General features: G+C 49.9%; 1 protein-coding gene across 1 annotated transcript in view; it reads left to right on the top strand.

Moving 5' to 3' along the window:
* Positions 1–27,276, top strand: part of LOC134339547 (serine/threonine-protein kinase MRCK alpha-like) — a 120,903-nt gene that overhangs the window by 34,305 nt on the left and 59,322 nt on the right. Inside the window, exons 5-7 of the mRNA XM_063036161.1 lie at positions 4,298–4,446; positions 12,171–12,264; positions 14,168–14,368. Of these exons, the coding sequence (XP_062892231.1) occupies positions 4,298–4,446; positions 12,171–12,264; positions 14,168–14,368 (444 nt within the window). The remainder of the gene's footprint in view (positions 1–4,297; positions 4,447–12,170; positions 12,265–14,167; positions 14,369–27,276) is intronic.

The following is a 27,276-nucleotide window of genomic DNA, read 5'->3' as shown; positions in this document are numbered from 1 at the left end:
ATAGTCCGGTTAGCCTTACATCGGTGGTGGGGAAAATGCTAGAGTCAGTTATCAAAGATGTGATAACAGCACATTTGGAAAGCGGTGAAATGATCGGACAAAGTCAGCATGGATTTGTGAAAGGAAAATCATGTCTGACGAATCTCATAGAATTTTTTGAGGATGTAACTAGTAGAGTGGATAGGGGAGAACCAGTGGATGTGGTGTATTTGGATTTTCAAAGGGCTTTTGACAAGGTCCCACACAGGAGATTGGTGTGCAGACTTAAAGCACACGGTATTGGGGGTATGATATTGATGTGGATAGAGAATTGGTTGGCAGACAGGAAGCAAAGAGTGGGAATAAACGGGACCTTTTCAGAATGGCAGGCAGTGACTAGTGGGGTACTGCAAGGCTCAGTGCTGGGACCCCAGTTGTTTACAATATATATTAATGACTTAGACAAGGGAATGAAATGCAGCATCTCCAAGTTTGCGGATGACACGAAGCTGGGCAGCAGTGTTAGCTGTGAGGAGGATGCAGGGTGACTTGGATAGGTTAGGTGAGTGGGCAAATTCATGGCAGATGAAATTTAATGTGGATAAATGTGAGGTTTTCCACTTTGGTGGCAAAAACAGGAAAACAGATTATTATCTGAATGGTGGCCGATTAGGAAACGGGGAGGTGCAACGAGACCTGGGTGTCATTATACACCAGTCATTGAAAGTGGGCATGTAGGTACAGCAGGCGGTGAAAAAGGCGAATGGTATGCTGGCATTTATAGCAAGAGGATTCGAGTACAGGAGCAGGGAGGTACTACTGCAGTCGTACAAGGCCTTGGTGAAACCACACCTGGAGTATTGTGTGCAGTTTTGGTCCCCTAATCTGAGGAAAGACATTCTTGCCAGAGAGGGAGTACAAAGAAGGTTCACCAGATTGATTCCTGGGATGGCAGGACTTTCATATGATGAAAGACTAGATCAGCTAGGCTTATACTCGTTGGAATTTAGAAGATTGAGGGGGGATCTTATTGAAACATATAAAATCCTAAAGGGATTGGACAGGCCAGATGCAGGAAGATTGTTCCCGATGTTGGGGAAGTCCAGAACGAGGGGTCACAGTTTGAGGATAAAGGGGAAGCCTTTTAGGACCGAGATGAGGAAAAACTTCTTCACACAGAGAGTGGTGAATCTGTGGAATTCTCTGCCACAGGAAACAGTTGAGGCCAGTTCATAGGCTATATTTAAGAGGGAGTTAGATATGGCCCTTGTGGCTAAAGGGATCACGGGGTATGGAGAGAAGGCAGGTACAGGGTTCTGAGTTGGATGATCAGCCATGATCATACTGAATGGCGGTGCAGGCTCGAAGGGCCGAATGGCCGACTCCTGCACCTATTTTCTATGTTTCTATGTTTCTTTCGGTCTTGGACAGGACAACTTCCATACCAGGTTGTGATGCACCCTAGAAGAATGCTTTCTACGGTGCATCTATAAAAATTAGTGACGGTTTTAGGGAACAGGCCAAATTTCTTTAGTTTTCTCAGGAAGTAAAGGCGCTGGTGGGCTTTCTTGGCAGTGAACTCTGCTTGGTTGGACCAAGTCAGGTCATTTGTGATATTGACCCCGAGGAACTTAAAGCTTTTGACCTGTTCCTCTTGCGCACCACTGATGTAAATTGGGTCGTGCGGTCCACTACTCCCTCTGAAGTCAACGACCAATTCCTTGGTCTTGCTGACGTTGAGGGATAGGTTATTGTCTTCGCACCATGCCACCAGGTTCCTAATTTCCTCTCTGTACTCAAACTCATCATTACCCGAGATACGCCCTACAATTGTTGTGTCATCAGCAAACTTGCATATTGAGTTCGATGGAAACTTGGCTACACAATCATGGGTGTACAGTGAGTACAGCAGGGGGGCTGAGTACACAGCCTTGTGGGGCACCAGTGCTCAGAGTGATTGTAGAGGAGAGCTTGTCCCCTATTTTTACAGCCTGGGTCCTGTCTGTGAGGAAGTTGAAGGAACTTCAGCTGACTGTGAGGAATTAGTTTAATGCTTCGAGGTTATATTGCATAGTGTGAGCTTTAAAGAGAAATAAAAGCAGGAACGCTCATCATACCACTGCCATCACTGGGGGAATTTATCCCTTTCACTGTGCGAGGATCTTCCTAACCCAACTCCACCTGTCCGTGTGGGATAGCGGAAGGAGCCCGTTCTGTTCTCCTCCCCCACCGAGCCCTTGCGGGGGCTGAACTGAGCTGCTGTGTGGCCCCTACCCTCCCCCCCCCACCCCCCCAGCACATCTTCCAAGGGCCCTGTTCTGTGCATTTGCATTTACTCTCTGGGAGATCGGCAGACCAATAGGGGTCTGGGAGTCGCCATAGATTAGGGAGTGCTTGGTTATGCAGTTATGAACCAGGACAAAGACCCTGGTATCAGTCCCCATACCCTGAGAGCAAATCCACACAGTCTGTAAAGAAACCACAGCCATTCCTGACGGCAGCGAGCATGGGCAACGACGTGATACAACTTGTTCTCGGGCTTGCGTTCTCTTCCCACGCAGTTCGTCCCCTTCCGCACGTCGGTCGTCGGCGTGGCTTTGTCTGCTTGGGCACGGCTTCTCGTGAGTTCCATCGCATTTCGCTCGTCTCCCTGCAAACGTTCGCAAGAAAATGATTCTCAAGGTGGGGCACGGTGCTGCGACGGTACGCTAACCGTGGACTCGGGCGCCGCGGTAGCGCGGGAGCTTGTGCGCCAGCTCCGCGACTCGGGGCCGGTTCAGAGTCCCGTTCCAGCGCCATTCTGTCAGGAGCCTCTGTACAGCCACCCGGTGGAATGTGTGGGTCTTCCCCGGGTGCCCCAGTTTCCCAAAGGCCTACTGGGTAGGTTAATTGGCCTTTGTAAATTGTCCCTCTTCTCATTGCTACCATCAGGGAGGAGGTATAGGAGCCTGAAGGCACACAGTCAACGATTCAGGAACAGCTTCTTCCCCTCTGCCGTCCGATTTCTGAATGGACACTGAACCCATGAACACTAGCTCACTACTTTTTATTGCACTAATTATTTAATTTAACTATTTAATACTTAATTAAACTTACTGTAATTCACAGAGTACAGGGGGAACAGGGGGACCCGAGGAGTACAGGTGCATTGAAGTGGAATTGCAGGTGGATGGGGCGGTGAAGAAGGGTTTTGGCACGTTGGCTTTCATCAGTACAGGAGTTTGGGGGGGGGTGGGGTTATATTCCAGCTGTACAAGATGTTGGCGAGGCGGCGTTTGTGTTCAAGTATGGTCACCCGGCTACGCTGGGCCAGATCCCACAACGTACGCTCAGTGGCCGCTTTATTAGATGCACCTGCTTGTTAATGCAAATATCTCACCAGCCAATCACGTGGCAGCAACTCCATGCGTCAAAGCACGCCGACGTGGCCAAGAGGTCCCGTTGTTGTTCTGACCGAAAACCTGGGGGGGGGGTGGGGGGAAGCAACGTGATCTGAGCGACTTTGATTGTTGGTGCCAGACGGGGTGGTTGGAGTATCTCAGAAAGCGCACGACCTCCTGCGGTTTTTCACGCACAACAGTCTGTAGGGTTTGCAGAGAGCGGTGCGTGAGACAAAAACAAAATACGTCCAGCGAACGGCAGTTCTGTGGGCGAAAGCGCCTTGTTAATGAGAGAGGTCGGAGGAGAACGGCCAGACTGGTTCAAGCTGACGGGAACTCAAACAACCAGGCGTTACAGCAGTGGGGTACTGAGGAGCATCTCTGAACGCACGTTGAAGCGGACGGGCTACGGCAGCAGAAGACCACAGACATAAACTCAGCGGCCACTTGAACAGTTAGAAGAGGTACCCAATAAACTGGACACTGAGCGCACCACGTCCACGGGCTCAGCCGCTTCTCCAACCACAAATCACTGACGGATTTGTCAAACACCATGCAAACCCATGCTGACTCTGTCCAATCCCACCGTAAAATCCTAAGTAAGCTATTACCTCATCCTGGATAATTACTGTTATCCCTCTCCGAGCCCTGTGACGCATCGGGCAGCGACTTTGATATTCCTGTAGCATTTTGTCCGTGTGTGTGTGTGTGTGTGTGTGTGTGTTTTTTTTATGAGGCCGGGTTGCTAGCTTGGTGATCAACCAGCACAGGTGGAAAGCGCACGAGGAGCCGGCCAGATTCCAGCTCGTCTTAAGTCCGGTGCAGATCACACGACACCACCGGCCGGCTATTTTGGATAATCATCATGGCAATTTCCGTCTGACTCCTGCGGGGCACCAGGGTCTAATGTTTTCTCCCTCCCTGCTGTCCGTTCACAGTACCTGGTGATGGACTACTATGCTGGGGGAGACCTCCTGACTCTGCTCAGCAAGTTTGAGGACCGCCTGCCCGAAGACCTGGCTCGATTCTACGTCGCGGAGATGGTGCTGGCGATCGACGCCATCCATCACCTCAACTACGTCCACAGGTACTGTCACGCACACTACCGGGGTCAGACACAGAGTGAAGCTCCCTCCGCACCGTCCTATCACACACTCCCGGGGTCAGACACAGAGTGAAGCTCCCTCCACACCATCCCATCACACACTCCCGGGGTCAGACACAGAGTGAAGCTCCCTCCACACCATCCCATCACACACTCCCGGGGTCAGACACGGAGTGAAGTTCCCTCTGCACCGTCCCATCACACACTCCCGGGGTCAGACACTGAGTGAAGCTCCCTCCACACCGTCCCATCACACACTCCCGGGGTCAGATACAGAGTGAAGCTCCCTCCACACCGTCCCATCACACACTCCCGGGGTCAGACACAGAGTGAAGCTCCCTCCACACCGTCCCATCACACATTCCCGGAGTCAGACACAGAGTGAAGCTCCCTCTCCACCGTCCCATCACACACTCCCGGGGTCAGACACAGAGTGAAGCTCCCTCCACACCATCCCATCACACACTCCCGGGGTCAGACACGGAGTGAAGTTCCCTCTGCACCGTCCCATCACACACTCCCGGGGTCAGACACTGAGTGAAGCTCCCTCCACACCGTCCCATCACACACTCCCGGGGTCAGATACAGAGTGAAGCTCCCTCCACACCGTCCCATCACACACTCCCGGGGTCAGACACAGAGTGAAGCTCCCTCTCCACCGTCCCATCACACACTCCCGGAGTGAGACACAGAGTGAAGCTCCCTCCGCACCGTCCCATCACACACTCCCGGGGTCAGACACAGAGTGAAGCTCCCTCCACACCGCCCATCACACACTCCCGGGGTCAGACACAGAGTGAAGCTCCCTCCACACCGCCCATCACACACTCCCGGGGTCAGACACAGAGTGAAGCTCCCTCTACCCTGTCTCATCACACACTCCCGGGGTCAGACACAGAGTGAAGCTCCCTCTGCACCGTCCCATCACACACTCCCGGGGTCAGACACAGAGTGAAGCTCCCTCTGCACCGTCCCATCACACACTCCCGGGGTCAGACACAGAGTGAAGCTCCCTCCACACCGCCCATCACACACTCCCGGGGTCAGACACAGAGTGAAGCTCCCTCCACACCGCCCATCACACACTCCCGGGGTCAGACACAGAGTGAAGCTCCCTCTACCCTGTCTCATCACACACTCCCGGGGTCAGACACAGAGTGAAGCTCCCTCTGCACCGTCCCATCACACACTCCCGGGGTCAGATGTTTTCTCGGCGGCATCCTCCGCCAGGATCAACTGGGCGAAATGTTCCGGACTCTTAGTAGGCCAGTGGCAGGTGGACTCCCTGCCGGAGGAGATGAGAGCTTTTGAGTGGAGCACCAGACGTCTTCTCTATCTGGGAGTCTACCTGAGTCCTTCTGGGGAGACCTGGCTGGCGAACTGGCAGGACCTGGAGACAAAGGTCATGGCCCGGCTAGGGCGCTGGTCAGGCCTTCTCAGGGTGCTTTCCTATCGAGGCAGGGTGGTGGTCATAAACCAGCTGGTGGCCTCCATGTTGTGGTACCGGATGGTCACCTTGGCCCCCCCTGCCCCTTTTGTTGCGAGAATGCAGAGGAAGCTGGTGGACTTCTTCTGGGGAAACAGGAAACACTGGGTCTCTGCAGCGGTTCTGAGTCTCCCAGTAGGAGAGGGCGGACAGTCGCTGGTGTGTGTACGCACACGACTGGCGGCTCTCCGCCTCAGGACTCTGCAGAGATTCCTGTACGCCGAGCGCCCTCCCAGGTGGCACGTGTTGGCGTCTTTCTTCCTCCGGAGGGGCTGCTGCCTTCACGAAGATATGCAGCTACCACCGGCAGGCGTCAGCCGTGCTGCTTTGCAGAGGCTGCCCGGCTTCTATCAGGACCTACTGAGAGTCTGGAACATGGTTGCCTCAGGCCGGGAATCCCCTCCTCTGGCAGAGGGCGGGGTCCTGGCCGACCCTTGCCCTGCCTCAGCGGATGTCGGTGCGGCTCAGGTGTGTGGATCGACTCAAGCTGAGCTGCTCGTCGGGCCCAGGCCCCGCAGCCTTACCCGAGAGACAAATCCACACAACTTGAGCCGTCTTTCATCGACACCCACAATCCCATTCAGGGATGCAGGCAGGAGGTACCTTTATGGGCTGCTGCTCCACACCCTCCACTTCCTAGCCTTTGTCCACCGTCCCGACACGCCATGGCGGTCGGTCTTTCCACCTGGAGGTGAGGGGGGTCCCCAATGGAAGTCCCTTTACAAGGGAGTCCTCCCCATGCACCTTGGGGATCTCGGCTGGAGGGTGCTGCATAAAGCGGTGCCCTGCAATAAGTTCTTCAGTCTGTACACGGATCTCCCAGCCGCGTGTCACTTCTGCGGGCTGGAGGAGACCGTGTACCACATGTACGTGGAGTGTGTGAGGCTGCAGCCCCTTTTCGCGTTTTTGCGTGGGCTGCTTCTCGCCTTCTGGTTGCGTTTCAGTCCCACCCTATTTATATATGGTCATCCAGTAAGGAGGGGGGCACAGAGGGATGAGGATGTCCTTGTCAACTTGCTCCTGGGGCTGGCGAAAATTGCCATCCGTGGCTCCTGGAAAAGGGTGGCAGGAGGTTCTCCCCGGGCGGACTGCCTGGCTATGTTTAGGGGGTATGTTCGTGCCCGGGTGAACATTGAAAAGGAATACGCACAGTCCACGGCGACCGTAGAGGTGTTCCGGGACCGTTGGGCTCCGCGGGGTGTAAATGCCATCATTGATGAGGATGGCAATATATTGGTTTAAGATGTATTGTCTGTTTGTAGTGTAGTAAATATGTTAGTCACTGGGTTTGTAAATATTGTATTAAAAAAATACAAAAATTAAAAAAAGTAAAAAAAAAAAAGGGGTCAGACACAGAGTGAAGCTCCCTCCGCACCGTCCCATCACACACTCCCGGGGTCAGACACAGAGTGAAGCTCCCTCCACACCGTCCCATCACACATTCCCGGAGTCAGACACAGAGTGAAGCTCCCTCTCCACCGTCCCATCACACACTCCCGGAGTGAGACACAGAGTGAAGCTCCCTCCGCACCGTCCCATCACACACTCCCGGGGTCAGACACAGAGTGAAGCTCCCTCCACACCGCCCATCACACACTCCCGGGGTCAGACACAGAGTGAAGCTCCCTCCACACCGCCCATCACACACTCCCGGGGTCAGACACAGAGTGAAGCTCCCTCTACCCTGTCTCATCACACACTCCCGGGGTCAGACACAGAGTGAAGCTCCCTCTGCACCGTCCCATCACACACTCCCGGGGTCAGACACAGAGTGAAGCTCCCTCTGCACCGTCCCATCACACACTCCCGGGGTCAGACACAGAGTGAAGCTCCCTCCACACCGCCCATCACACACTCCCGGGGTCAGACACAGAGTGAAGCTCCCTCCACACCGCCCATCACACACTCCCGGGGTCAGACACAGAGTGAAGCTCCCTCTACCCTGTCTCATCACACACTCCCGGGGTCAGACACAGAGTGAAGCTCCCTCTGCACCGTCCCATCACACACTCCCGGGGTCAGACACAGAGTGAAGCTCCCTCCATACCGTCCCATCACACAGTCCCGGAGTCAGACACAGAGTGAAGCTCTCTCTACACCGTCCCATCACACACTCCTGGGGTCAGACACAGAGTGAAGCTCCCTCTACACCGTCCCATCACACATTTCTGGGGTCAGACACAGAGTGAAGCTCCCTCCACACCGTCCCATCACACACTCCCGGGGTCAGACACAGAGTGAAGCTCCCTCCACACCGTCCCATCACACTCTCCCGGGGACAGACACAGAGTGAAGCTCCCTCCACACCGTCCCATCACACACTCCCGGGGTCAGACACAGACTGAAGCTCCCTCCACACCGTCCCATCACACACTCCCGGGGTCAGACACAGAGTGAAGCTCCCTCCACACCGTCCCATCACACACTCCCGGGGTCAGATACAGAGTGAAGCTCCCTCCACACCGTCCCATCACACACACCCGGGGTCAGACACAGAGTGAAACTCCCTCTACACCGTCCCATTACACACTCCTGGGGTAGAGTCTTGTTCCATTTCTCCTTCTTGGTAGAAGGTAGACTTGATCGAGGTCAGGTTCCACCGAACATGCAATGGATTCATCAGGCCCTGGGGTGAGAGATTCTTGACCATTTAATCTTTGTCTCAGTGCCGAGGTGTCGATCCTGAACGTGACCTCAGCCCCCTCTGCCCCTCTGGTTTCCCGCTGAGGTCCTCAGCCCTCCCACAGTACAGGTTTCCAGTTCAAACCATCGACCGTGGGATGACACCTCTTTCACCCCCCTCCTGCCAGCATCCCTCACTCCCATTGGTGCTTGGAGCTGTCTGCTTGAAGCGTCGAGGTTGGCCGCTGCCTTCCAAACCAATCAGCCAAACAGACTCCTCTCTTTCTTTCCTTTAATTAAATTTGCATATTTTAAAAATAAACGGATGAGGAAGTGGTACGGTGGGTTATTAAGTTTGCATATGACATGAAGGTCGGTGGTGGTGTGGACAGCGTGGAAGGTTGTCGAGGGTTACAGTGGGAGATTGACAGGATACAGAGCTGGGCTGTGAAGTGGCAGATGCAGTCAAATCAGTAAAGTGTGAAGTGATGCCCTTTGGAAGGTCGAACGTGAAGGTCGATGGTCGCATTCTCGGCAGTGTGGAAGAACAGAGGGATTTTGGAATCAACGTCCATAGATCCCTCAAAGTCGCCACATGAGTTGATAGGGTTGTTAAGAAGGATGGGGCTGTCTGGGACCCCCTCCTCTTTGTGACTTTTATAAAAGATCTGGACGAGTAAGTAGAAGGGTGGGTTGGTAAGTTTGCTGATGACACAATCTGTGGATAGTCTGGAGGGTTACAGCGGGACATTGACAGGATACAGGACTGGGCTGAGAAGTGGCAGATGCAGTTCAACCCAGTTAAGTCTGAGGTGGTTCATCTCGGTAGGTCAAATTTGAGGAAAGACTCCTGGCAGTGCGGAGGATCAGGGGGGATCTTGGGGTCCGTGTCCATAGGACACTCAAAGCTGCTGCGCAGGTTGACAGCGTTGCTAAGAAGGTGTACGGTATTGGGGACGGCTGGTGGTGTAGTGGTATCAGCACTGGACTTCAAGGCAGAAGGTTCTGAGTTCAAACCCAGCCGGGTCCCAACCTGGGCAGTGGCAGTATCTGTGCAGAATAAAGGCCTGGCAATCTACTTCCGTATCCTGCCACAAAAACTCTATGGTCCGTGAAGAGTCGGACTCAAATTAACGACTGAACAACAAATGGTGTATTGCCCTTCATCAACCGTGGGATTGAGTTCAAGAGCCATGACCTTAATTACTCCCCGCTTGGAGTACTGTGTTCAGGTCTGATCACCTCACTACAGGAAGGATGTGGATGCTGTAGAGAGAGTGCAGAGGAGATTGACAAGGAAGTTGCCTGGATTGGAGACCGTACCTTATGAGAATAGGTTGAGTGTACTTGGCTTTTTTTTCCCCTTGGAGCGACAGAGGATGAGAGGTGGCCTGACAGAGGTGTATAAGATGGTGAGAGGAATTGATCGTCTGGATAGCCAAGGCTGAAATGGCTAACACAAGGGGGCACAGTTTTAAGGTGGTTGGAAGTAGGCACAGAGGGGATATCTGGGGTAAGAGTTTCACACAGAGAGTGAAACGTGGAATGCACTGCCAGCGACGGTGGTGGAGGCGGAAACAATAGGGTCTTTTAAGAGACTCTTTGATCGGTATGTGGAGCTTAGAAAAATAGAGGGCTATGCGGTAGGGAAATTCTTGGCAGCTTCTCGAGTAGGTTACATGGTCAGCACAACATTGTGGGCCGAAGGGCCTGTAACGTGCTGTAGATTTCTATGTTCTATGTAAGGCGTGTGGTGCGTTGGCCTTCAATAGTCACGGGATTGAGTTCAAGAGCCTCGAGGTAATTGCTCTGGTGAGACCACACTGGGAGTATTGAGTTTAGTTCTGATTGCCTCATTATTGGAAGGGCGCGGAAGCTTCTGAAAAGGTGCAGAGGAGACGTATCTGGATATGTGGTGCGTTAGAGAGAGCGTCTAAAGGGAAGAGGTCGAGCGGCCTGGGGCCTTTCTCTTTGGAGTGATGGAGGATGAGAGGTGACTCGATAGATGTGCACAAGATGATGAGAGACTTGGTTTGAGCGAGTGACCAGAGGCCTTTTCCCAGGGTGGAAATGGCTAATACAAAGGGGCATAATTTTAAAAACACAAACACGAGGAGATCTGCAGATGCTGGAATTTCAAGCAACACACATCAAAGTTGCTGGTGAACGCAGCAGTCCAGGCAGCATCTCTAGGAAGAGGTACGGTCGACGTTCTGGGCCGAGACCCTTCGTCAGGACTAACTGAAGGAAGAGCTAGTAAGAGATTTGAAAGTGGGAGGGGGAAGGGGAAGATATGAAATGATAGGAGAAGACAGGATCTCCCAGTGGCCACACATTTTAATTCCACGTCCCATCCCCATTCTGATATGTCGATCCACGGCCTCCTCTGCTGTAAAGATGAAGTCACACTCACATTGGAAGAACAACATCTTATATTCCGTCTGGGTAGCCTCCAAGCTGCTGGCATGAACATCGACTTCTCTAACTTCCGCTAATGCCTCACCTCCCCCTCGTACCCCATCCGTTATTTACTTATACACACACATTCTTTCTCTCTCTCTCCTTTTTCTCCCTCTGTCCCTCTTACTATACCCCTTGCCCATCCTCTGTGCTTTTTTCCCCCTGTCCCCCTTTTCTTTCTCTCTGGGCCTCCTGTCCCATGATCCTCTCATACCCCTTTTGCCCATCACCTGTCCAGCTCTTGGCTCCATCCCTCCCCCTCCTGTCTTCTCCTATCATTTCGGATCTCCCTCTCCCCCTCCCACTTTCAAATCTCTTACTAGCTCTTCTTTAAGTTAGTCCTGACGAAGGGTCTCGGCCTGAAACGTCGACTGTACCTCTTCCTACAGATGCTGCCTGGCCTGCTGCGTTCACCAGCAACTTTGATATGTGTGGCATAATTTTAAGGTGATTTGGTGGGGGGTTGTCAGAGGTAGATTTTCACACAGGGGGTAGTGAGTGTGTGAAACGCACTGTCAGGGATGATGGTAGAGGCCGTAGGTCAGGGACATTTAAGAGTCTCTTAGATAGGTACATGGGTGAAAAAAAATAGGGGGATACGTGGAAGGGAAGGGTAGGTTGATCTTGCAGGAGGTGAGAAGGGCAGCACAATATTGTGGGCCGAAGGGCCTGTACCATGCTGTACTGTTCTATGTCCGGTTGGTTGGTCAGTTTTGTGTCTCTGGATAGGGGATCAGGAATCCTAACCTCCACCCCCCCCCAAATAAAACCCGCTGTTTTCCCCTCAAACACACTTGTGGCCTTGAGTTTACAAGACCGAACGATTGGTGAACAGAGGTTTCGATTGGATGGACTAAGAGGGGCCTCGAACCTTCTGAGGTGATACAGTGGGAAGGTCTTCCCCAGACATGAGGAGTGGGAACCTGGAATGCCTCCTGACACCCCCCCCCCGATTAAAAAAGTACCAAATTGTCCGCTTATTGTCGGTTGCGGGTGCAAAGGGAGGAGGCTCCTTGGCTGGTCCTTTGGACTCGATTGAACAGAACAGTCACAGGCTCGAGGGGCCGAATGGCCGGGCTGGATTTCCTTAGGCTGCGGGGAGGTTCCTTGTCCTAACGGCCGCTGGGTTGCCTTGCAGAGACATCAAGCCGGACAATGTTTTGATCGACGTCAGCGGACACATCCGCGTCGCCGATTTTGGATCCTGCCTCCAACTGGGCCAGGACGGGACGGTGAGTCTGGTCTTCCCCCTTCCTCCGTCAGCAACCGAACGGGTTTAAACCCCCCCTGTCTGTGACCCACCGAGACCAATCGCCCTCCCCCTCACTCTCCTACCGTCCCGTTCCCCCCCATAGCTGACAGATTTCCCCAAATTTCCGTCTCCTTCCCTTCTGCCCCGAAGGTCGTACTTTTCCTGCCTTGATGAGGGCCAGTACTGGAGCCCTTCGGCCCATCTAATCCATGCCGACCAAACTGCCTACCTATACCCTGCCAGTTGCCCCGACCCCTCTCAACCAGGGGTTCCCAGTCTGGGGTCCACGCACCCCTCGGTTAATGGTTGGGATCCATGACGTAAAAACTGCTCGTGGTAATGACCATTATCATTGCCCTCTCAAGCACTCCCCCAGCATCTCAATCATTGTCCGCACCACCCCCTGTGTGAAGAGGCTACCCCTTGGGTCACTTTTAAACAGTTCCCCCTCCCAAATGTGCCCCCTGGTTTTAGACTCCCCTCCCTTGGGACCCTGGCTGTTCGCCTTGTGATTTTTATTAAGGCCCGTGACATTATCACTCAACATCCCGCGACTAGGGCGGAACGAGATGCCAGCACAAGTGGTGCAGGCCAGCTTGATTCCAACGATTAAGAGAAGTTTGGACAAGGAGGGGCTTGGAGGAGTAGGGTTCCGGTGAAGCTCGGTGGCAGTTCTAATGGCTTGGCTTGACTGAATTCTCTGACTCTGTCTGGGAAATATATCCCGGCCTCTCCTTCAATCCTGACGACATCCTCATAAATCTTTCCTGAACCCTCTCCAGTTTCGTGGTGTGTTTCGTACTGCAGGGTGAGCCGAACTTTGCCCGGTACCCCAAATGTTGTCTCACCAAAGTTGTTGTTTTCCTGTTCCCTGGGTAAAAGGCTTGTCGATGGTTTCATACAACTCCCTGAGTCTCCCACACGCCAAGGAATAAAGTCCTGAGACTCTCCCCGGGGCCTGGCGTCGTCCTCGTAAGTCTTCACGCCATGACCGTCATGGTCCGAGAACGTGCGTGCGCCTCCTGTTTCTGGCGTCAGCGCAGCACGCCCACAGGTCACCAGCCCTGACCGGTATGCCTTTGGACTGTGGGAGGGAACTGGAGCACCCAGAGGAAACCTCCCTACCCCACCCCCTGCAGTCACGGGAGAACGTGCCAACCCCTTACGGACAGCGGTGGGAATCGAACTCCAGTCGCTGGCGCCCTGACAGCGTTACGCTGACCGCTACCCTACCCTACCCTCGTTCCAGCCTTAATAACGTCCTCTATCGAGTTGACCAGAACTGTACGAGAGGGAGAGGGAGGAAAAAAAAAGAAAATGAATCAGAGGGTCGGGCAGCATCTATGGTGGAGAATACAAAGTCGACGATTTGGACCGAGATCCTCATCAGGTCTCGGAAGGAGGTGGTGGGGGGGGCAGACCCGAATAAGAAGGTGGTGGGTGGGGAGGGGAGGTGAAAGGTGAGACCAGGTGAGGGGGAAGGTGGGTGTGTTGGGGAGGGTGAATGAAGTAAGAAGCTGGGAGGTGATAGGTGGAAAAGGTGAAGGGCTGAAGAAGGAGGAATCTGATTGGAGGGGAGAGTGGACCGTGGGAGAAAGGGAGGGAGGGAGGTGATGGGGCAGGTGAGGAGAAGGGAAGGGTTATGAGAGGGGATTGGAACAAGGGGGTAGAAATGATTGGAAATGAGAGAAATTGATGTTCAGGCCATCAGGTTGGAGGTGCTGCTCCTTCAGCTTGACTGCGGCCTCATCGAGGCAGTGGAGGAGGCCGTGGACTCTGGAAGCCGAACTGAAATGGGTGGCCTCGGGGAGACCCGTCCACTCCCCGTGGCCTCACCACGGTCCCGTTCCTCACCTTGCTTGCCTCCTTGTGCCCGGGAGCAGGTGGAGACCTCGGTGGCGGTGGGGACCCCGGACTACATCTCCCCGGAGATCCTCCAGGCCATGGAAGACGGGAAGGGCAAGTACGGCAGCGAGTGCGACTGGTGGTCGCTGGGCGTCTGCGTCTACGAGCTGCTCTTCGGAGAGACTCCCTTCTACGCGGAGTCCCTGGTGGAGACGTACGGGAAGATCATGAACCACAAGGTGGGTGTTGGAATTCCTCGGGCCGGGAATGTTTGAAGCCGGGACTGCTCCAGAATAGGACCGGGTTTGTTCTCGTGGACTAATATGAAGTGAAATTTGGGGTTTTTTTTGCAGTAACAGTACAGTGCAAAGATTTGACGTTAATATCTTCTTCATGTGCCTTGTGCGTTACATGCTTGGGCGATCATGGCTCTCCACATTGAACGATCCCTCACAGCGTCAATGATATCTCGCACACTTAGATCTGTTAGTTCTTTCACAGTGTCCATATATTTTCTTCTTTGCCTTCCTCTTCCGTGTTTCCCAGGCATACGGCCTTGTAATGTAAGGCATTCTATTTCTCCCTTCCTGATGACATGGCCCAGGAATTTAAGTTTCCTCTCATTTAATGTTCTCATGAAAGATCTTTTTGTTTGGGCACTTTGGAGTACTGTCTCATTAGTTACCCGATCTCTGTATGATATTTTCAGCATTCTTCTAAGAAACCGCATTTCTGTTGCTTCTAAGAAAACGCATTTCTGTTGCTTCTAAGTTTCTTTGGAGCTCTGGTGTTATAGTCCATGTTTCGGAAGCATACAGTAAGATTGACCAGATGTAACATTTTAATCGCCTAAGCCTTGTTGTCGTGGAAATATGTCTGTTGGTAAAAATGGGTTTCATTTTTTGGAAGTTGGTTTTGGCAACGGCAATTCTTCTTTTTAACTCTACTTTATTTCTAGCATCTTGTGATGTAAAGCTACCAAGGTAATTAAAGCTGGTCTTTTGTTCAATCGCTTGGTTACCGATGTACAATTGGCAGCTGGGAGTATCCTGCTGTTTTGATATTACCATACATTTTTTTTTACAGTTGATGGTTCGACCAAAATCTGCACTTGTTTGTACTACTTTGTCTAGGAGGATTTGTAGGTCTTCTGCAGCACTTGCTATTAGGGTGGTATCGTCTGCATATCTTATATTATTCATGTTAACACCTCCAATTTTTATCCCATCTAGGTCTTCTATTTCTCTGGGAATCATTTCACTATAGATATTAAATAATTCCCGGTGAGGCAACAAATCCCTGTCTAACTCCTCTTTGAATTTTAGTCCAACTGCTTATATTATCATCAGTTTTTACAGCCGCCATTTGATTCCAATATAAATTTTGAAGCAGTTGTTGGTCCCTTCTGTCAATGTTTAGTTTAGCGAGAATTTGAAATAGTTTTTCATGTTGCACTTTGTCGAATGTTTTCGTGAGATCAATAAAGCATAAAAAGACATCATTTTGATATTCAGTTGCCCTTTCTGAAAGCATTCGTAATATGAAATTTGCGTTCCTAGTTCCTCTATCCTCGACAAACCCATATTGCAGTTTAGAAGTTTTTGGACTTAACTTGTCTTTAATTTGACTCAGAACAGTTCTCAACAAAATCTTTATTGTGTGACTCATAAGACTGATTGTTCTATAATTTTGGCAGTCAATAGTTCCAGGAATTTTTGGCAGAGTTAAAAATACCAATTTCAGAAGATCGTCAGGCAATACGCCAGACTCGTATATGCCATTAAACAGTTCAAAAAGAATATCTATGCCCAGATCTTCTAGGGCATGTATTATTTCCACTGAAATTTCATCAGGTTCAGTGGCTTTACCATGTTTCATGCTTTTCATTGCTTTAGTTATTTCTTCTTTGGTAATAGGTGGGCCAGAATTAGGGTGTTTAATATCTGGGGGTTCCCCTCTATTATCTTCAAAAAGCTGCTCTGTATACTGAATCCACCTGACACATACTTTATCTGGGTCTGTTAGTATGGATCTGTCTGCTGATCTTATTTATCCTGTAGAGGAGGTTTTCTTAATTCCAGTAATTTCCTTAATTTTCTTGTGCATTTCTTTGCTGTTGTTAATATGACTTGCTACTTCATTGCATTTTTGATTCAACCATTCTCCCTTTGCAATATTGCACAATTGTCTGATCTGTCTGTCCAGCTCTCTGTATTACACTTCATTATTCTTCACTAACCTTCTTTGTTCCATCAGATCTAGAATTTCTTGGGTTATCCACCCCTTGTTGGTGCGTTGGATTTCTTGTACTGGGATTATCTCCTCTGCTGATTGCTGTATAGCATATTTAAATCCGTCCCAAATAGGTGTAGTTTGTTTTTGTTGAGGTGTTGCTGGAATTGTTGCTTAAGTATGCTATCATTTTTAAGTTCTCCCAACATATACTTTCTCTTTTTTCCCACACTTTTCAGTTTCTTTACTTTTGTTTTGATGGTAGCTATTACTAGATGGTGAACTGAACCACAGTCTGCTCCTGGGTAGGCTTTAGAATTTGCGATATTATTTCTAAAGCGTTCATTGATGGTAATGAAATCTATTTGATTCCTTGTTCTGTCTCCGGGGCAAATCCAAGCACACAATCTACGTGGATGGTTTTCATACCAAGTATTGGTGATCACTTGGTTGTTTCTGACACACCAATCAGTAGACCTTTCTCCATTTTCATTTTTCTCCCCTAATCCAAAAGGTCCTGTGACGTTATCAACCCTTTCCTGTCCAACTTTGGAGTTAAAATCTCCCGTGGCTAGTTTTATATCCTGAGATTTACATTGCTCATAAGCACTGTCGAGATCTTCATAAAACTTGTTGATATCCTTTTCATCTGCATCATTTGTTGGCGCATAGGCTTGGATTATGCTACTGTTAAAAGCTAATGTTAATTTAACTAAAAGCAGCCGGCTGGATATCGCCAAAATCCCATAAGACATTTTGGTACTTGTTTGTTTAAAGTAATTCCAACTCCATACATGTGCTGTTAACCTCCAGAATACATTATCAGAGAACTATTCTAAGTGAATTTGCCACTGTCAGTCCAACTAATTTCTGACAGGCCTAAGATATCAACTTCCAACCTTCTCATTTCATTTAATGTGTTGTCCAGCTTTCCTTTCTGGTGAAGTGTACGGATGTTCCATATTGCTACCCTTAGCCTTTCCTTATTCCTTACAGTCTCTGGATGACGGTCTGGTGTCACCTGCAGCACATGACTACCCCTACCAAGCGAGGTGTTGTTCTGCTGATCAGTATCAGCCCCTTTTGCGCTGTTGTCTGATTTCCTTCTTTTGTTTCTTTCCATGATTGACTAGGCAGAAATTTCAACAGTGGTTTTCTGTTGCCGCTGTGCTCGTCTAACTAGAGCATTTGACCTCTACCGGCGTTCCCAGTTGGGAATCGTACACTAGACGTCGCCCAACCTTTGCTGCTGTTGTACAAAGACAATCCTCCACCAAAGCTTGGAATCCATCTCCCTGCTGCTGGAGACTTCAGTGATCTTAGGTGACGCCACCACCCATTGGCCTGGTTATTTTTCTGGTGCCAAACATTCGCCATAGACAGAGCTCCTTCAACAAGACAGGGTGTAGCCGGACCTAAGTCCTACATGAAGGCGGAGTTGTCTTGGGTGGGAGAAGCTACGTAATCGCTATTGGCATTTCCTGATATTTAGTCAGGACCAACCACCCCATACACCCCGACGTTACTATCTATATACTACTAAAACTCTCATGCTCTGTCTGTCTGTTTGTGACCTCCAATTAGCGCAAACGGTGCATTACAGCGGCACTTTTTTGGCTAAATCAAATTAAAATGCGCTAACTTACAGAATGCAGGCAAAGTTCAGGGTTATATATTCGTATAAAATTGCTCATTCGCCAAAAATCAACAGGCTGGCTTTCACCCGAGACCCGATCGGCCATCGTGGAAGTCGGGACGCGACAGCCCGACGCATGCGCACGGTCAGTCTCAGCAGCAACACCTACCGGAGCAAAAGGGCAGGGCAGGTCTATTTCGAGGGGTCACATTCTGCTAATCACCATCAGCACGTGCAGGATTGGGACAGATTGAACCGCCACCCATCAGTAAGAGATAATTAAATCTTATTGTAATGACGTACTTCGAGACACCCATAAAACCCTTTGCTGCAGTCAAAGTACAGCGGTGACTATATCACGTCCATTTAGGAGAGCGCCAAACACATCATAAAGAATAATCCTTCGGTGTTACTACTTCGTATCTTCTATCCAGCATTAGGGTAAAAAAAAATGGGCAGCCTAATTTTGCCACGTGGAAAGGGAAGGGGGACACTATGGTCAAGGGATGATGCCAGACGTCATCAGGAAGCGGCAAGGAGAGGGAGAGAACAAGACTCGGATGAGGCCAGGGCCGCACAGCTCCAGGATCAAAGAGTCAGGACAAAAAAAAGATGAGAGAAGAAGAGACAGAGGAGGAGAGGTATGCACGACTCCAGGATCAGAGACAAACAACAAACAGCAGAAGAGCTGAAGAGGCGGGGGATGAAAGGGCTGCACGTCTCCAGAATGACAAAAACAGGCACAGGAGGAGGAGAGAGGAAGAGACAAAGGAGCTGAGAAATGCACGTCTCCAGGATCAGAGACAAAGAGCAAGCAGCAGAAGAGATGAAGAGATGGGAGATGAAAGGACTGCATGTCTCCAGAATGACAACAAGAGGCAGATAAACCAGAAATGATGCCTTCAAGTGTCCTTCATTAAATGAGGAGGAGCTATATTTCCTTTGCTACGCGTCGTCCTTCTTTAATAAACTGAGGTTTTCTACTTCAGTTTCCAAAGCAAAGCGATACCAATAGCATTCAGGAAAATTTAATATTCATTCTGGTCACATCAGACTGCACTACCCTTCTCTCAAAGGGTGCCCCAACAGGTCTAGTAAATAATAATAATTACCACAAATAAATATAGAGTTTCAAGTTCAAGTTTGCTGACAACACCGCTGTTGTGGGCTGAAATCAAGGTGGTGAGGAATCAGCCTACAGGAGGGAGGCAGAACGCTGAGTGGTGTCAGAAGACCAACCTCTTGCTCAATGTGAGCAGGACCAAGGAGCTGATTGTAGACTTCAGGAGGAGGAAACCAGAGGTCCGTGAGTTAGTCCTCACTGGAGGATCGGAGGCTGAGAGGATCAGCAACGTTAAACTCCTGGGTGTCACCTGTCCTGGACCTAGCACGCTAAGGGGAAGTGCAAAGAAAGCACAGCAGTGCCTCAACTTTGTGGACAATTGTTTGGACATCTAAAACTTTGACAAACTTCTCTGGATGTGCAGTGGAGAGTGTACCGACTGGTTGCATCAGGGCCCAGGATGGGAACACCCATCCTTTCGAATGACTACCCTTTCAAAAATGTATTGGGTTGAAATTGAAATAGAAATATCTTGTCATGGCATAGTACAATTTGTCATGCACCAACACAGTGAAAATGAGTTTGCAATGCTCGTACTCAATGCTATAAAACAGCAAATAAAATAAATAAAATCAAGTAACCAGCCAGAACAAGCAACGTCCAGCAGTACAAAAGCTCAACTCAGATGCGTGACAGCCATAAAACCGTATTAAAGTAGCAATATAACAAATTTATGGATGATGCTTGATCGATTGGTTCAGAGCAATTATAGCTCTGGGGGAAAAGCTATTTTTCAGTCTGGAGGTGCGGGCATAGAAAATCTTATAACGTCTGCCGGATGGAAGAAGTTCAAACAGATGATTGCATGGGTGTGTGTTGTCCTTACAGATGCTTGTAGCTTTCCTTAGGCAGCGAGAGCTGTAGGTGTCCTCCAGGGCTGGGAGCTGTGTCCCGATGATCTTCTGTGCGCTGGAGATGACCCGCTGAAGTGCTTTCCTATCAGCTGCTGTACAACTGAGATACCACACAGAGATGCAGTATGTTAAGATGCTCTCTATGGTGCAGTGGTAAAAGGTCACCAGCATCTGTTCAGGTAGACCAGCTTCCTTCAGCGTCCTGAGGGAAAACAAGCATTGCTGGGCTTTCTTAACTATTGTAGCGGTGTTAGTGGACCATGTCAGGTCTTCTGAGATACGTATTCCCAGAAACCTTCGGTCCACTACGTTACGGGTAAAGCTCTCCCAAGCACTGAGCACATCGACATGAAATGCTGTCGTAGGAAGGCAGCATCCATCATCAGAGATCCCCACCTCCCAGGCGTTTGGGTGACACACAGTTCCCCTTTGACCCCTAATGAGGTAGACCGCCGGTGTGCCACCTTCGTGATTGCATCCGTGTGTTGGGCCCAGGATAGACCCTGGGAGATGTTGTGTAGTCAATCAGTCAAGCCCGAATGGTGGTCGGGCAGAGCAACAAGAAAGCCAAGTCAAGGTGAGATTATTACAAGTAAAAGTTCAAAGTAAATTTTATTACCAGAGTACACTTATGTCACCACATACAACCCTGAGATTCATGCTCAGTAAATCTATAGAATAGTAACTGTAAACAGGATCAGTGAAAGATCAACCAGAGTGCAGAAGACAACAAACTCTGCAAATGCAAATATCAGTAATAAGCAATAAATAACGAGAACATGAGATAAAGAGTCCTTAAAGTGAGATCATTGGTTGAGGGAACATCTCAATGGATGGTCAAGTGAGCGTAATTATCCCCTTTTGTTCAGGAGCCTGATGGTTGAGGGGTGGTAACTGTTCCTGAACCTGGTGGTGCGAGTCCTGAGGCTCCTGTACCTTTTTCCTGATTGTAGCAGTGAGAAGAGAGCATGGCCTGGGTGGGGGGGATCTCTGATGATGGACGCTGCTTTCCTACGACAGCGTTTCGTGTAGATGTGCTCAATGGTGGGGAGGGCTTTACCCGTGACGTGCCAGAGGATGCAGCCTCAGAATAGAGGAGTGTCCTTTTAGAATGGAGATGGAGGAATTTTTTTTAATCAGAGGGTGGTAAATCTGTAAAATTCGTTGCCACAGGCAGCTGTGGAGGCCAAGTCTTCACGTATACTTAAGGCAGAGCTTGATAGATTCTAGATTGATCGGGGCATGAAGGGATACGGGGAGAAGGGAGGAAACTGGGGGCTGAGAGGGAAAATGGATCAGCCATGATGAAATGGCAGAGCAGACTCGATGGGCCGAATGGCCTAATTCTGCTCCTGTATCTTGTGGTCTTTTGGAATGAAGGGGTTAATGTTCGATGGCTGTAGGCCTACACGCGCTGGAGCTTAGAAGAATGGGGGGAGGGGAGGAAATACTGAAATCTACCGAATATTGAAAGGCCCTCAATAGAGTGGACGTAGAGACGGTAGGAGAGGATAGCTGGGAGCGTAGGACCAGAGGACGCAGCCTCAGAACACAAGAATGTCTCTGTAGAACAGAGATAAAGAGGATTTTCTTTAACCTGAGGGCGGCGAGTCTGTGGAATTCATTGCCTGAGATGGCGAAGGAGGCTGAGTGTATTTAAAGCAGAGGTCGATAAGTTCTTGATTATTCAGGGCGTCAAAGGCTACGGGGAGAAGGCCGAAGAATGGGGTTGAGATGAATAATAAATCAGCCATGATGGAGTGGTAGAGCTGGCTCGATGGGCCGAATGGCCTAATTCTGCTTATAGTCTTCAGAATGTCGACGGAGTAGAACCACTTTAGTGAGTTGGTTTAGCCACAGTATACGCTGGACGGCTTGCAGAGCACGCCGTGTCGAAAGTACGCGCACTCAAAACACCACGCATAAGAAGAGAGAGCCTTCCACGCAGAGAAGTCCCGATCGATTCGCCTTGCGACCAATCAGCCTTGCGCGCACCGGCCAGGTTCTCACAATCGACCTGGTACGGCTCAGGCGGAATGCGTAACTGACGGCTCCCGGTGTCCGGGACGCGTCCTCTCCTGGCGACCGCGGGAGACCCTCCTGCGCCGCGGTGGTGTCTGCGTACAACGCTCATTCAGTAGCATCTCCCAGATAGATCGTGAAACTGTATACCTCGCTTCTGGTTTGCAGTTCGGAGATCGTTCTGGGCGGTTCAGTGCTCTGTTGTCGCCGAGGGGATTGCGGAGGGCAGAGGCAGCTTGCAGGAACCTCGTGGCAGGAAGGCTGTGAGCTGATGTTCAACTCCATTTCACTGATTAAAGCTTCTAGTGTTCACTAATTAAAGCGGCGAAGGAGATTGTAATGGCGACTGCCTGCCTTTTGATCACTGGTGGGATCACTCTGCTATGGAGAGAGAGGAGACTGCCTTTTGATCACTGGTGGGATCGTTCTGCTATGGAGAGAGTGGACTGCCTTTTGATCACTGGTGGGATCACTCTGCTATGGAGAGAGTGGACTGCCTTTTGATCACTGGTGGGATCACTCTGCTATTGAGAGAGTGGACTGCCTTTTGATCACTGGTGGGATCACTCTGCTATGGAGAGGGGAGACCGCCTTTTGATCACTGGTGGGATTGCTCTGCTATGGAGAGGGGAGACTGCCTTTTGATCACTGGTGGGATCGCTCTGCTATGGATAGGGGAGACTGCCTTTTGATCACTGGTGAGATCACTCTGCTATGGAGAGAGTGGACTGCCTTTTGATCACTGGTGGGATCGTTCTGCTATGGAGAGAGTGGACTGCCTTTTGATCACTGGTGGGATCACTCTGCTATGGAGAGAGTGGACTGCCTTTTGATCACTGGTGGGATCACTCTGCTATGGAGAGGGGAGACTGCCTTTTGATCACTGGTGGGATCGCTCTGCTATGGATAGGGGAGACTGCCTTTTGATCACTGGTGGGATCACTCTGCTGCCGGAGAGGGGAAACTGCCTTTTGATCACTGGTGGGATCACTCTGCTATTGAAAGAGAGGAGACTGCCTTTTGATCACTGGTGAAATCGCTCTGCTGCCAGAGAGGGAGAATGTTGCCCAGGTTTTCTACATTTTGGATGTGGATTCGTACTATAGACATTTTTGTTCAGTCTTACAGTTTTTTTATATTGTGTGGTTTTTGCCCGATCTTTCTCATTTTTTGGGGGGTGGGTTTGGGAGTTTGATCTACCTGTTCCGTTTTCGTTCATTTTTTTGTGCAGGGAGTGGGTATTTGGGGGCTGCCGTTCTTTACTTCTTTGGTTTCGTGGCTATCTGGAGAAGAAAAATTTCAGAGATGTATACCTTGATAGTAAATGAACTTTTGAACCTTTGACCCTTTGTGCCATCAGGAAGGAAGTTATCACTCTGGAGAAACATTGTATCATTTCTTAATGCATGTATGCATTTCTAAATGACAATAAAAGAGGACTGAGTGTTCTCGTAATCTAAAAAGTATGGGAGCCTGAAGACGCACCCTCAACGATTCAGGGAGAGCTTCTTCCCCACTGCCATCCGATTGCTGAGTAGCCCATGAGCCCATGAGCACTGCCTCACTGTTCGTCTTTCGAACAGTTTATGGATTCTTGGTTTTTAGTTGACTGCCCGTTACACCGCTGGAGTTTAGCCCAGCAACGAAGTTCCTCCGCCTCCGCCTGTCCATTCAGTCACACACAGATGTAGAAGGATTCTTCATTGCTGTTTCCATAACAGTTTTATTTGACCAGTCAGTGTTGTTAGCCCCGAACCTGGAGGACCGATGGGCCACTCTTAGTCTGACCTCTACCCTTTGACCCTGTTTGGCATGGGTGACCCTACCAAGAGCCAAAGCGCAAAGCCCTGACCCCAGCCAACATAGCTCTGCGGGTCATCGAGGCACGCAAGCCTCCAAACCCAACGACAAGACTGTAGGATTTATTTTTGATAACTTACAGTAATTTTATGTCTGTGCATTATACAACTGCTGCAAAACAACAAATGTCATGTCATTCATAATCAGATTAAGGAAATATGTAAAAATAATAGGATTGTGGTCATTGGGGAGGGGGTGTGTCAACTTCCCTAATATAAACAGAGAAACATAGAAAATAGGTGCAGGAGTAGGCCATTCGGCCCTTCAAGCCTGCACCGCCATTCAGTATGATCATGGCTGATCATCCAAGTCAGAACCCTGTACCAGCCTTCCCTCCATACCCCCTGATCCCTTTAGCCACAAGGGCCATATCTAACTCCCTCTTAAATATAGCCAATGAACTGGCCTCAACTGTTTCCTGTGGCAGAGAATTCCACAGAAACTGGGACCTTCTTAGGGTAAGGGGTTTAGTTGGCGAAGTATGTGTCCAAGAAGGATTCTTAAATCAATCTGTGGACAGTCCAACGAGAGGAGGGTCTATACTGGTGTTGAGTAATGAACCTGGCCAAATGACTGACCTTTCAGTGGGTGAACAGTTAGTTTATCCCGGATGAAAATATAGATGAGTGGATTAGTAACTTTGTAGACTGGTGGAGCTGTGGATAGTGTAGAAGACTGGCAGAGAATGCAGCGTGATATAGATCAGTTGCGGATATGGGCAGAGAGATGGCAGATGGAGTTTAACCCAGGTAAATGTGAGGTGTTGCAGCTCTTTAGGGCAAACGCAAGGAGACCGTAACGGTGTTGCTGAACTGGGAGATCTTGAGATCCAAGTTCACAGCCCCTTGAAAGTGGCTACGCAGGTCGATAGGGTGGTTAGGAACGCTTGTTTTTTATTAGTCGAGGCATTGAGTTCAAAAGTCAAAAGGTTATGTTGCAACTTTATAAAACTCTGGTTCGGACACATCTGGAGTATTATGTACAGTTCTGTTTGCCTCACTATCAGAAGGATGTTGAGGCTTTGGAGAGGGTGCAGAAGAGGTTCAACCTTGTTGTTGAGGCTTGCGAGCCTCGATGACCTGGAGAGCTCTGCTGGCTGGAGTCAGGGCTTTGAGCTTTGGCTCTTGGTAGGGTCACCCATGCCAAGCAGGTCAAAGGGTAGAGGCCAGACTAAGAGTGGTCCAGCGGTCCTCCAAATTTGGGGGTTCAGCTCAGGGCCAACATCCCTGATGGGTAAAACAAAATTGTTACGGAAACAGCAATGAGGAATCCTTCCACATCCGAGTGCGACAGTATTCCTGAGGCTCCACCCGGGACTTGCGGGACTGACGGAAGCCTCGAACACCGCCAGAGATCGAGGACGTTCGTGCTGCCCTAAACGCTAGTGGTGTAATGGGCAGTGAATAAAAAGAGGTTCACCAGGATGTTGCCTGGATTAGAGAGTACGAGTTACAAGGAGAGGCTGGACAAACAAGAGTTGTTTTATCTGGAGGGGGGAGTTCTTATCGAGGTTTTTACGATCATTAGAGGCGTAGATGGGTGTTGGATCTGATGATTTTTTTGATCCAGAAGCTCTTTTCAGAGTCCCAGAATGAGTTGAAAACTTGTTACTTTATGATTATTTATTTTAAATTTAAAACAATGATCAGATTCCGAACACATGAAACTGAAAAGAACTGAGGAGTGAGACAACAGCGAGATACGAAGAACAAAGACAAGATCGCATTTTTTTTTGTGCAGAAACTGACACTTTTATACTGTGAGGCCGCATTCCTGAGATTAGGAAGGGCCAATTAGCAGGTACACGGGCTTCGCATGTTTTTGCAACACACTTCAAAGTTGCTGGTGAACGCAGCAGGCCAGGCAGCATCTCTAGGAAGAGGTACAGTCGACGTTTCGGGCCGAGACCCTTCGTCAGGACTAACTGAAAGAAGAGCTAGTAAGAGATTTGAAAGTTGGAGGGGGAGGGGGAGATCCAAAATGATAGGAGAAGACAGGAGGGGGAGGGATGGAGCCAAGAGCTGGACAGGTGATTGGCAAAAGGGATACGAGAGGATCATGGGACAGGAGGCCCAGGGAGAAGGAAAAGGGGGAGGGGGGGAAAAAGCCCAGAGGATGGGCAAGGGGTATAGTGAGAGGGACAGAGGGAGAAAAAGGGGAGAGAGAGAAAGAATGTGTGTACTAAATAGATAACAGATGGGGTACAAGGGGGAGGTGGGGCATTAGCAGAAGTTTGAGAAGTCAGTGTTCATGCCATCAGGTTGGAGGCTACCCAGATGGAATATAAGGTGTTGTTCCTCCAACCTGAGTGTGGCTTCATCTTTACAGTAGAGGAGGCCATGGATAGACATGTCAGAATGGGAATGGGATGTGGAATTAAAATGTGTGGCCACTGGGAGATCCTGGTTTCTACAGTAGAGGAGACCGTGGATAGACACATCACGTGTTTTTAACCACTTAGCCAATGAAAGATGATAAACCGCTAAGTAATTGTAATATTGCTTTGCCAGGTGGAGTCTAACGCCACATCTTGTGAAGAGTATGAGTTAAAATACAAATTGTGTGTCAGTAAAACTACAAATTCATTCTGCCAAACACTTATTTAAAGCGTTTTAAAAAGACAGCTGATTCCAACATGAGGACAGACAACTGGTATCGTTATCCCGGGGTCAAAAAATTGTCACTTATTTAAAGAGTTTTAAAAAAACAGCTGATTCCAACATGAGGGCAGACAACTGGTATCGTTATCCCGGGGTCAAAAAATCTAAGGGTATGCGTACAAAGGGCGGGGGGGGTGGGATTTCAAAGGAGGTGAGTGGGGCAAGTTATTCTTTTACACAGAGTGGTGGATGCCTAAAATGTGCCACTGGGGTGGAGGTAGAGACAATAGAAGCAATTAAGAGACTCTTGGACAGACACAAGTCTGGAGTTTGGGGCAATATGGACCTCAACCAGCCAGAAAGGATTAAGCATGGTTAATTTGGTTAATTCAGCACAGCATTGTGGGCCGAAGGGCCTGTACTCTTCTAACAAGCCTTGTTTACACGTCTGCAGGATGTAGGTGAGGCCGCGCCTAGATTACCTATTTTTGAGGTACAGGCCCTTCCAGTCCAACGAGTCTGCACCGCCCATGTGACCAACTAACCTGCTCACCCACGCCCCTTTGGAATGTGGGAGGAAACTGGAGCACCGCGAGGAATCCCCCTGCGCGGTTACAAAAAGAATGTACAAATTCCTTCCCAGCGGCGGTGGAATTAAACCAGTGATGGTTTTACGCCACCGTCCCGCCCCAGTGGCAAGAGACTTTGTCGGTGTCGTTTCCCCAGGGTCGAAATGTCCCGTACTGGGGGGGGGGCGTGAGATGGAGGGGGGTGGAGGAGGAGGTTTAAAGCACAGCCCTACCCCTAAACCTAACGTCCA

The sequence above is a fragment of the Mobula hypostoma genome, chromosome 30, assembly GCF_963921235.1.
Source record: "Mobula hypostoma chromosome 30, sMobHyp1.1, whole genome shotgun sequence".
Taxonomy (NCBI): Eukaryota; Metazoa; Chordata; class Chondrichthyes; order Myliobatiformes; family Myliobatidae; genus Mobula; species Mobula hypostoma.
This window is presented reverse-complemented; position numbering and strand designations above follow the sequence as displayed.